The sequence below is a fragment of the Triticum aestivum genome, chromosome 4D, assembly GCF_018294505.1.
Source record: "Triticum aestivum cultivar Chinese Spring chromosome 4D, IWGSC CS RefSeq v2.1, whole genome shotgun sequence".
NCBI classification, from domain to species: Eukaryota; Viridiplantae; Streptophyta; class Magnoliopsida; order Poales; family Poaceae; genus Triticum; species Triticum aestivum.
In genome coordinates, this window is record NC_057805.1 from 367980648 (window position 1) to 367992653 (window position 12006).

At 43.7% G+C, this 12006-nt stretch overlaps 2 protein-coding genes across 2 annotated transcripts; one reads left to right on the plus strand and one right to left on the minus strand.

The window, feature by feature from the left end:
* The first annotated feature begins 3695 nt into the window (after positions 1 to 3695).
* LOC123097968 (josephin-like protein) lies at positions 3696 to 5825 on the plus strand. The gene is made up of 3 exons (XM_044519829.1): positions 3696 to 3714; positions 3806 to 4093; positions 4994 to 5825. The coding sequence occupies exons 2-3, from the start codon at positions 3953 to 3955 to the stop codon at positions 5447 to 5449; spliced, it is 597 nt and encodes a 198-aa protein (XP_044375764.1). The 5' UTR covers positions 3696 to 3714; positions 3806 to 3952; the 3' UTR covers positions 5450 to 5825.
* A 561-nt stretch (positions 5826 to 6386) lies between these two features.
* On the minus strand, positions 6387 to 10818 carry LOC123097969 (sulfoquinovosyl transferase SQD2). The gene is made up of 11 exons (XM_044519830.1): positions 10104 to 10818; positions 9802 to 9868; positions 9628 to 9698; positions 9194 to 9311; positions 9044 to 9117; positions 8898 to 8953; positions 8699 to 8782; positions 8533 to 8620; positions 8367 to 8444; positions 7918 to 7974; positions 6387 to 7030 (listed from the first exon to the last, which is right to left on the minus strand). Exons 1-11 carry the CDS (start codon positions 10217 to 10219, stop codon positions 6592 to 6594), a joined length of 1248 nt encoding a protein of 415 aa, XP_044375765.1. The 5' UTR covers positions 10220 to 10818; the 3' UTR covers positions 6387 to 6591.
* Positions 10819 to 12006: the final 1188 nt, after the last annotated feature.

A 12006-nucleotide genomic window follows, 5' to 3' on the forward strand; every position in this document is an offset into this window, starting at 1 on the left:
AAAGTGGTGGTTGTACGGAATATCATCCCAATGATTACCAATTGGTCAAGTATTGGGTTGAATCATACCACCGGCTCACTGGAGGCAAATGATTTTAATGGGATAAGTTTGAAGTTATACTTAAAAAGGAAAACAACCAGAAAATATCCTGGCATGGTAAAGGAGAATGGACTCCTCTACATTGATGATATGCTTGTGGAATGATATTCCCAAGATATTTTGGAGATCTCGTGTAGTCTCCTAGTTATCCCTAAATATCATTAGCCTATAGTTGTACTACTACATATAGTATAAATTGCACCATCTTGTCCCTTGAACATGATAGTTGAGATAATTGAGTGTATGAATCAGTTCATACTCAATCTTGTTGCATACATAATAATTTTTCCTCCTTTATCATCATGGTATTGGACGATTAGAGAAATTATTGACAATTCTGTTGGCCACAACTTGACAAGTTGCAATGTTCCCCACAATCATCATATTGTTTTGTACACTGCACGTGACATTGGGGAATTAATTTTAAGGCACTCTCACCTTAAAATTTGAAATGAGCCAGCCAATATTCTTGATTGCATTCAAGAATATGTTTGGATTATTCAACCATCATCTGGGTTATGTTGGTACTTCATGGTGTTCACAGACGCATCTAGAAGATGGTCTTAGGTGTGTATCCAGCATTTACTGAATTGAGTGCTCAAATTGACGAATTTCGAGCAAATTGTCCTAAAGTGGGATAATCCATTGGAATGGAATGTCATTGAAGTTGATTCACGAGCATTCAATGGTTATATTCAGTATATAGTGCACATAACCAGAATGGTTTGGCTTGATCTCTCATGAAAGAGATGCAATATTGCTTGGCCAATGTTGCAGAATTGTGATTTACCAACATTTTGTTCATGGTAACATGCAGTCTCACACTCCGCATATTTGGTCTAATTAAGATCAAACGATATTGCACCCCCTTGCAGTTTGTACATGAAAATAAGTGAAGTATTTTCCATCTGCGGTAATTTGATTGTATACCGATGTCACCACCCCAACGTACATCATGGGCCTTCACATATGGTTGGGATATATGTGAGGAATAATTGTGGTATGTTTGTTAATCTGCCGAATACCTTAACCTTTACAAGGGAGTTATTTGCAGCCCATACGCTGATTGCTTTTGCAATAAGAACATTTTCTGGCATTAGGGGGAGATGAGTACCACAAAGAATGCCAGGAAATGGATAAGAAATGTCATAGACATTTTATGCACGTACTTAAGAATCTGAACTGCGGGTTCAAGTTATGAGAAATTTGCAGCATATTGGAAATAATCTGCCAAGTATATTTACTGATGACAAAGGTGTCACTATGGTCAAGTACCAGAACGAGTGGAGGTACCTAATAAACCACTCGTCTCCCTAGATGAGACCAAGAGGGGGAGAATTCTGGTCGCATAAGATTAAGTTCTTATATGTTTCAGCGGAAACAGAGGAGATTGCTTCCTCGATCAGTAAATATGATCTAACCTCGGTTGAATGACACCTGAGGGATGCGCGGCATCCAAAATCCAACACATATGTGCACACATTTTTTAGGTGTTGGGACATCGAAACACCTTGACTCCGTTGTTGTGGGAAATCACAAAGAGTTAAGAGGCGTAATAAGAATTCCACAATGATATTGATTCAGGAGAATCGTATATGAGAAAGTCTACATATGTCGACATAAAATTCTTCTCGAGAATTGCTAGAATCCTTTTGGGCCCTGAACCAAATCCATGGAGAGTGTTGTTGCACTTATATTGGTTCAAATGAAAGAAAGCAATTAAGGAAGAGTGGCACTCGCTCATCAAAAGAGAGGTATTTACCATTGTAAAACATGCTCCTCATAAGTATCTTCTAGAGGGAAGAGAAGTAAATTTTCATTTGGAAACAAAAATAAGTGAGGTGGTGAGAAAGCGAGGCTTGTAGCACAAGGGTTTTTTGCAGAGACCCGACATCGGTTACGATGTAACATACCTTCTTGGTATGAGTGGAATTATGTTTCGATACTGAATGTTAATGGCAGTACAAATCCATACGGTTGATGTATGTAATGTCTATATACTCCCGTGGGTCAATTAGTTTGGATGTATATATTGAAGTCACTGAATGACTTAATATTCTGAATCCAAAGGTAAATCGCAACATGCATGTGTGGAACTTCTGAAGTCATTCTGTGACTTGAAGTAGTCGGAGAATTGTATGGTGCAATTGACTAATTGAGTTATTCCTTGACAAGGATTACTCTCATACTAATGATTGTTGACGTGTATTCATGAAGAAATCCTGGATTGGATTTTGCATCACCTTAATTTGTGGTGTTGATGATCTTATCATCAAATTCTATATAAGACATGAAATATACACAATCATGTGGAGACGGATATTTGGGTTCAACCAAATTATGCTAAGTTTATGACTTGAGCATATCCCCTAAGACGTCAGTCTTCATATATCCAAAAGTATTGGAGAAGTTCAATATGGATATATTATATCAAAGACACATATGGTCATATTATACCTAATATGGGATACAAATCCTTAAGACATAGGGGAGATGGTGAAGTGATAGAGGAGCATGAATTGCCATATCTAAATACCATCAAAGCACTCATATATCTTGCAAAATATGTCAGGCCTGACACTATAGTTTTTGGCAATTTATTGAGAGTGCAATTCCCTGGAAGGTATAAGGTTTGTGTAAGGAATATCGTCAGATATATCCAGGGCACAAAGGGTCTTGATCAATTTCATCAGGAAAATCTAGATGGTACCATGGTTTGATATATTGATAGTGGCTAATTATCTGATCCCACAATGTCATATCAAAGACTGGGTTTGCTGGAAAAGTATTTTTGAGGGAAGTCTTCATAATAGACTCTAAACGAGTCCTTCCAGTAATCATTCTATTTTATTTGAAGCATCACAAAATGTGGATGACTTCATAGAATGATTGGCCACATGTGAAATCATGTGGAGATTATCATTATCTACCAAGATAATGTCACTTGTATTGCTTATGGGTTATATTTATCCTTGTGAATTACAGAAATGTAAGAGGATAATATGCAAACAGATTATTGTAATATTCACAATATCTTTATCAATGTTTATATTCCAGAACTAGGTTCATGGAATTGGTATGAGATATTCTGGAGGTTTGCAAAGTTCAGGAGGAGTAAATTCCCTATAACCCGTTGGTGATCCTCAAATCACTCATATTGTACTCTTTTTCTCTTTATGAGTTTTTCATGATTGTTTCTCATATAAGGTTTTTAACGAGACAATATAAATACAAGTGTAGATATATGCCATATTGGTTTCTCCTTATATTTTTTCCGCTGGGTTTTAAAGGAGTTTTAGATGGCATATTATTATAAGGTTTCTCCTCAATTTTTCCCATAGGGTTTTTGGAGGAGTTTTCAGTTTGCAATATACATATGATGAATTGATCAAGAGGGAGTGTTGAGAAATAAAAAATATGTAATCAATTGTATGAGAGGGATGCCTTCCAAAAGGTGTCTGTTGAAAAAGAGATGTCTCCGCAACACACCCCTTCAACATGTATATAAGTGAGTCTCCCACGTTGCAATAGATCTAAGAGAATTATTTTGTGTCTCTCCTTTGTCTCCTTTACTTTCACTCTACAACAGCTATAACAAGGCAGTGGCGCCGGGCGGTGCGAATCCCCTTTGTGTTCTTTTTTTTTCCTTGATTGAATGCAAATCTCCTTTGTGTTCGGCTGTTTACTGTTGCGTCCACGACGATAGGCAGGCTTCCCCTCGTGGCGGCGGCGCAGAAGCCGTGCGTCTGTTTGGTGCGGCCGTGGGATAAGGGAAGGAATCCACCGCCGTCCGGTCCGTAATCCGTGGGGATAAAACCCAATCCCCCGCTGCCCCGGTATCAATCGCGGCAGCATGGAGTCGGGAGCCAGATCAGAAGCAAAGCCAGACGAGGAAGGGCCGGCCCCGGCGGGAAGCAGCAGCGGCAGCAAGGTGTACCACGAGAGGCAAAGGATGCAGTTCTGCCTCCTCCACGCCCTCAACAACCTTATGCAGGTGACCCTTCTCCTCTCTTGCTTAGTCGCGGTACTATGTTCATGGTTCGAGTAACTGCGCTTGAGAACTTTGCGTAATCCTAAGTTTAGTAATTGAGTCCAACAAATTAGATTCTATCTCTCGTGCTTTCTTGTTCGCCTGATTGTTCCCATCAAAGGACATCGGCAGTCAGTCAGCACCCTAAGTAGTCAGATTACTCCGCGCGAAGCTACAGATTGTTATAGTAGTGGAGCGTTGTGCTCTTGGTGAGCATGTTTTTTATGCGATTGTTTCCAACTTCTCACAACTTACGCTGTGGTGAAAGATCAGGGCATATTAAGAGTATGTACAGATCTTCCTTCTCGGTAGAAAGGGACAGCAATTGAGGTCACTCTATCAACTATTGGCCCATTGAGTGGGCACTGTTCGTCATTAGTTATGTCTGACAAGTTTATGGGTGGGTGTGGTTCACCCGTTTTGCAGCCCTCTGTCCACCGAATACAATGAAGGCTTTGCCAGTTGTGCGCGTGAATCATGAATTGGTAGCTGATAGGGATGGAAACAAATATTTTGGTCTTTGTCAAGTTTCATAATGACGTTTCAAATTGACGTTGACATGAATTTGGGGAACCAAGCTGTGCACGCTTGCAGCCATGTGAGTGCAAGAGGCCAAGATCGCACGGCAATAACAAGCATTTAAGCTGCTATCTGATTGGCTTTCATTTCTTATCATCTACTAATAATCAGTATGAAAAAATATTACAATAACTTAATCCTCGGAGAGGTAACTGCTTGGCACTTTCACTCATCAACATATATACAGGTAGCATGATCTTACCATGCACTGCATAGGCGGTTTCTTTGCTCTGACGCCACCTTATTTAATCCGGGCTTACCATGATTGTGTTTCGTGTGGTTCAGGAAAAAGAATCGTTCACCCGAGCTGAGCTGGATGGGATTGCTGAAAATCTTGTTCTTACTGATCCAAACAAGGAGAGATGGACTCCTCTATCGTTGATTTGGAAGCCCCACCACAATGCATTAACAGGGAACTATGATGTAAATGTTCTTATCGCGGCGGTAGAATCTAGAAAGAAGAAGGTAGTTTGGCATGATCATCGGAAGGGGGCATCTTCGATAGATCTGGATGCCGAAGCGCTGGTAGGTCTGATGATCAATGTACCGGTCAGGAGGTTGAGGGGCCTGTGGACCGGGAGGCATTGGGTGGCAATTCGAAGCATTGATGGCATCTGGTTTAATCTGGACAGCGATCTTCCGTCGGCCAAGCAGTTTCAGTGCAAAGAAAAACTAATTGCGTTCCTGGACAGCGTTCTCAGTCAAGGCGGGGAGCTCATGATCGTGCTCCAAGACGAATGATTGCACTGCTTCAGATCTCGAGAGGCTAGAGCAATTGGCTTCTCCGTGATTTACCTGTTGCCCATATTTCTGAATTGACAATGAGATCACCTGCGTCTGCAATAGCAGCTTCTCTGAAACTCTCAATCTTTGTGAGAATCATGGTGTGCCTGTAGGAGTTCAGATACATGGATGCATGGGATGATAGAAGTTTTCCCTTTTCTGAGATTGTGTATGCAGAGCTTAGGAAAGGAGAATCTGTTCCGGCAGTGTATATGCCTTTTTTTTGTAACTGAAGTGTATATGCTGTGTGGAAAACTATTTTGTGTGCATTGCGTGTACATTACATCTTGAACCATTTGGTGTGAGTTTTATTTATTTTCTTGTGTGTTTCTCATGTTGGTCATGTACTGCTAAAATGATCGACAGTGGTAGAGCTGCTATTTAAGCCTATTAGCGCCTCTTCTGGTTGGAACTTGGAAGCAAGGCAGTTTCGAAATCTATAACTTGTAATCGAATGGGTTAATGCATTGGGAGTTTAGAGGGCCTTTGCATCAACCTTATTGAACTGCAAAAACGTCTTATATTTAAGAACAGAGGTACTCCCTCCGTCCAAAAATAAGTGTCTTAAGCTTAGTACAATTTTATACAAAAGGTGGTACAAAGTTGAGACACTTATTTTTGGACGGAGGTGGTACAAAGTTGAGACACTTATTTTTGGACGGAGGGAGTACTAATTAGTAGAAACAGATTGATGCATTGGGAGTTTAAAGGGCCCTTGCATCAACCTTATTGAACCGCAAAAACGTCTTATATTTAAGAACAGAGGTGGTAATAAGTAGAAACAGATGGATGCATTGAGAATTTAGAGGGCCCTTGCATCAACCTTATTGAACTGCAAAACGTCTTATATTTAGGAACAAAAGTAGTAGTAATTAGTAGAAACAGACTAGCAGTAGGACGGAAATGGCCAATTTCAAAGAACTTTGTAATGTACAGGAACTGCATACAAGCGGCCGGTCAATCATCCGTAACTGTGGACATATGAGTGCAGCAAGCCACACAAGCTCGCAAGCTGCTGCTGGGTACAATGTACAAATCCTTCGGTTATGTATAACAGTAGACAGGGCAGCAAACGGAATGCCTGGCTGGATAAACGCCGCCTACCCCGTTCTGCCCGTCTTCTTCTGCCAGTACAACGTCGCGGTGCTGTAGTGCTCGTTGCGTATCGTCTTCGAGGCCGTTCTCCAGTCGCAGTTCTCCATCTCCTCCCTGGCAGCCCTTCCGACGGACTCCCTGAGGTCCTTCGACGAGAGGAGTTGTTCAATCTTCCTCACGCACTCGTCGAGATCCCCGGGTGTGAAGAGGAAGCTGGTTTTGCCCTCCTTGTCCTTGGGAATTATATCAGGTATGCCTCCGGCGCGAGCAGCGACAACCGGAACTCCAGAAGCCATGGACTCCAGCACTACTTGTCCGAGGGTCTCAGACTCTGAAGGCATTGCAAATACGTCCCCACTGGCGTACGCTTGAGAGAGCTCCTCGCCTTGGAGCATTCCGGTGAAAACTGCAGGCATGCCTGTGAACATTTTTTCCAGCTCAGCCCTGCCAAGATAAAACAGACGGTGTAAACATCTCCAGAATTGAAGAGGAAACCGCACGGGGTCAAACAGATGGCCGGGCACAATAAGTTGGTTATCACTTGCTCAGTGCTCATTGTAAACAAAGCATACCATGTTCTCATTTGGTATTTAAGCATTGTTATTGTTTGTGGACATGTGGTACATTTGCTTATTGGCTGCATTAGCTTACTTGCTTAGTCCAGAAGTATCTTGTGCAGTAGTACTCTTGAGTTCCTAACTTACTGAAGAAACAAACCCTCAGGCGAAACCATGTATACAATTAACTCAAAGAAACAGAAAAAAGGAATACTAATCCGCAACTTGTGAGAAGGCCATCTTCTTCTCACAACTCAGTCAGCAGTGAAGATATGCTTGACCACTTGAGACTTGGCACGTATATGTATACGTTCACCAGCAAGTAAGCTAACGCAGCCAATATTTTAACATATACTCCCTCCGTTCCTAAATATAAGTCTTTTTGGAGATTTTGATACGGACTAAATACGGATGTACATAGACACACTTTAGAGTGTAGATTCACTCATTTTGCTCCGTATGTAGTCCATATTGAAATCTCTAAAAAGACTTACATTTAGGAACGGAGGGAGTATATGGTTTGTGAATTAGCATATACTCCCTTCGCCCCAAAATGAGTGTCGCTGATTTAGTACAAAGCTGCACTAACTTTGTACTAAATCAACGATAGTTATTTTGGGGCGGAGGAAGTACGTTGGAAGTGTGAAAGAATAAAGTTCTCGAGATTATGTTGTTTCAATAGTGGGTAGTTGGTGATGAACGTAAGCCCAGATGTCATCAGGTTTGTGTCTTACTGAAAACAGCAAATAGTTAACAGTTGGACAAATGACTCACCTGTATGGTCCATCTCCAACAAAAGCAATTCTTACTCCAGGGAGCTTTTCCATAACTCTGTATTAACAATTCAAATAAGTAAAGCACTAACAACACAGAAAAATGACACTCGTGTAGCAAACACATACTCTACAGATAGGAAAGGTTTAAGTAATGCTAACATGAAGTGTTCACTTTGTTACAAAAAAAAAATCAAGATAGCAGAAGTAATATCCTGAGCACTCTTGAAGCTAAAATGCTACATAGGGACCACTGATAAAGTTGATCATACAAAAGGAAAATTATAGTATCGCAGTTTTTAACAGCCATAAGCAGCAAAAAACAGCTACTATAGAATGATACCTAAATATCATGGATGCAAAATATACCTATCCATTTTACTTCCATGTAGTTCAAATTGTCTCTATTTCTAGTACTGATGGTATATTCTGTGTATGGGAAAAGCTAACCTCTTCAGAAAATCCAAATTCTTTTCACGCCCAAAACGGCCCACGTGAATTATCAATGGTTTTTCTGGTTCACCACCGCTGACAGGAGACGAAAAGAAAAATCAATAAGCATGCGCGTTGTCTTCCTCAACTCTTTCCTTGTTGAATTTGAAGCAACAGGAGATACCTCAACTTGATCCGCATTTCATGCCTCCGAAATTTAGGATGGAAGCTTTCAGAATCAACACCCTTGTTCCAAAGCCGTACTCTGTTTGCTGCAGAGGCAAGTGGGTATGATTAGGATAGACGAAGGGTTGAAATGTATAAATAGTGATTTATTTTGATTGTTTAACCTGGTACTACTTTAGCAGTTTCAAAGTCCTCGGCAATAGCTACTGAAGGAACTAGAGTAAGATCTGCAGACCTGTGGAGACATCCTTTGAAACAAAATAAGAATGTCAGCACAAACTAAGTGAGAAAGATCAGTTTTATTTTATTCTCAGCTTTGCACTTTTGTACAGAACATAAAAGAAGTGATGACAATGGGCTTACTTATAAGGCCCCATGTGGGTCCAAGTAACCAATTTAAATTGTACCCTGGTAAGTACCTGGAAGCCGTTACAAGAAATCAGTTCAAGAGTGCTAATCTCTTAACAACACTGAACCAGCTGACACCTAGCAGTGGAAAAGAAACTCACGCTGGAAGATGTGTGTGATAAGACATGACCATTGGAACTGAAATCATCTTTGCGATAGCAAGGGCGCCAAAAACCTGAAATCACGATATGTGGTAATGAGAAACCACAGGGCAAATGGCAATGGATGCATATTGAGTTTTTGACAGTTACCATAACTCCAGGTGAAGTGGCATGGATTATGTCTGGCTTGAACTTCGACACGGCAGAAAATATTCTGGGGCTCAGTGCCAACGAGAGTGGAACATTTTGGTACAATGGACATGGAAAGCTGAAAAGGAGGAGTTTAGGAACCGAAGTACATGCAGAATAAAGAAGTTTCCACAAACTGAATCCTGACGACATTCCAAATTTAGAAAGTTGACTAGGAAAATACTTGAAAATAAATATAACGACGATTTCACAATATATCTACCAAACGTTCTAGTCAGCATGGCAGTTGATTACAGGACACTCCTCTGCAAATGTTCCATCATATTTTCTGCGTTCTGTGCTTTCAGCAAAGTAGTTTTTGGGATCGTTTGGTATTTCTGGAGTGGACTGATCGCTGAGGTAGAGGGCGACGATAGTTTGTGTTGGATGATTACCTCCACGAGCCAATGACCTTTGCTCCATGGAACTCCTCGGGAGCTCCTTTGTGCGTGGTCACGACCAAGACCTGAACCGAATAAGCAGGCGTCAATTCCGAGGCAGAACAACGATCTTGAAAACAGTACAAGTCAAGTCAAGCAGCGACAAGGTTGGTAACAAGGATCGGATACCTCATCGCCCATCTCTCGCAGATGCTTGATGAAGTTCTGGAACCGGTTCTTGTAGCCGGAGATGTAACTGCGACACAGCAACAAGGAAAAGGCATTGACTCTGGAGTTCCTCAGTAGATCAAAGAAGCATCGAATTTAAGAAATAACGCATCCAGCGACCCAATTGTGCACGGCGGCGTGCAGAGCATCTCGATCTGATCTGATCCAATCTAGCATACTACTGTAATCCGGCCAGCGCCTTGTGCTTCAAAACTTGGGTTGGGAGGAGGAGGAAGAGGGAGGGAGGGAGGAGGGAGACTGACGCGAAGGGCGAAGGCTCGACGAAGAGAGCAATGCGATGCGGCCTGGAGCTCCACTCGGCGTCCGCGTCCTCCACCCGCAGGAGCAGCGGCGCCGCCATCTCCGGAGCCTGCCCCATCCTGCTGCTCTGCTGACCCGCACCAGCGCAGCCGACCCCCCAGCTCGGCGCGCCGCCACCGCGCGAATTATACCCCACCGCCGGGCCGCCGTGGCGTGCACTACTCCTCCCAGCCGTGCCGTGCCCCCTATCCTTCCTCCAAGCCCGGCCTCCGCCTCCCGCCTCGCCTTGGCGCCCACGCTGGGAGGCGGCGACGCGTGGAAGCAGCAGCACGCGTGCCGCCGGCGCGACCGGCACCGAGGCGCGAGGCGACGACGGCGACGACGTGGTGGACCGGGCAGCGGCCGCGGAGAAAACGGGAGGAATCGGGGCGGGGAGGTCGTACAACGGACGAGCGGAGACGGGGGGATGGAATCGAATCGAATCGGGTTCCTTCTCCCCCGCGGCGAGGCGTGGTGGACTGACGACCTGGTGCCTTGGCTTGGCTTGAGGTGTGTGGCTTTGCTACTCGTAATCGGGAGAGAGAATAATTGCCGAGGCCGCCTGAGGCATATGCCTTCCCCTGCCGCGGGCGCAGGGCGCGACAGAGACCGCCGGGTTTTGCTTCGTGCCGTTGCGTTGCGTGCGTTGCGCTGCTGCCTGGTGCTGGTCAAACCGGCTAAAAATCTGAAGAAACGTGAAACAAATCAGAGCCGGCTGCCTGCCAAGGCTGGCAGCCAGCACGGGAGAAGGGAGATGGAATGGGGAATGATTGAGGTTCTCGAGTGCTGACGGGCGACGACAGCGGCCAGGTAGGAATACGATTTTCCAGCCTTGCTCTGCCCCCCGCTGCCAACAGTCCTGCCTGCTGTCCCCGACGCCTGCACCACGCATGCGTCGCGCATCTTGTGTTTTTTCTATTCTCGTCGTGTCGCTTGCTGCACAAGTGTACAAGTAGAACTCTAGTCTGAGAATCTCAGACTGAGATGGGCCTAGAGGTGCTTAATTCCTACTCCTACTTGCCTTGCAAGCCAGCTTATTCAATGGAGTCTCAAACTGTGTAATCTTTGATTAGTGAATTGAATGACGTTTTCTTGGAGTGCAGCAGGACTAGGGCATCCACAATGTGTGAGGCAGCATTGCCTCTATGCTAGGTCCCACACGTTGCCTTATAGATGGACCCTACCAACAGGTTTAGAAAACAAGTTTCTTGACATACCACAGTCCCTCCCTACAATTGACAATGGGGTCACTCAATTTCGTTATTTCTTAGAGGCTGCCTCCCTGCTAAGAGATGATGCTATTTTGAACTAAAACCGGGGTTGCAATGTGTGGAGGCCGCCTCTAAGAGGAGAGAGAAGTCTTAGTAGAGAAAGCAAAAACCACACGCTATGGGTGCTCTAAATTGCTCATCGGGCTATCTCATTCGTCCTGTTAAGTCTACGTCACCGCCCATTGTCGGATATAAGATAGTCGTGTCTAATCTTAGATGTGGCAACATAAAATAACCTTAGTCATGAACCAAACAGCCCCAGACTGACCACTTGTTTTTTTAGTCACGTCAAATCCATCGATAGAGCGTTTTGGGTAGATCACATGTAAACTGCCCCAAAGTTAGGGTTTCTCTCTACCTCTCGTCTCCAACAGGGAACTCATCGTTGGGGAACGTTGCATGGGAAACAAAAAAAATTCTACACTCACCAAGATCAATTTAGGAGATGAACATCTACGAGAGGAGAGATTGGATCTACATACCCTTGTAGATCGCTAAGCGGAAGCGTTGAGAAACGTGGTTGATGTAGTCGAACATACTCGCGATCCAATCACGATCCGTCCTGCAAACTCCTGATCTAGCGCCGAACGGATGG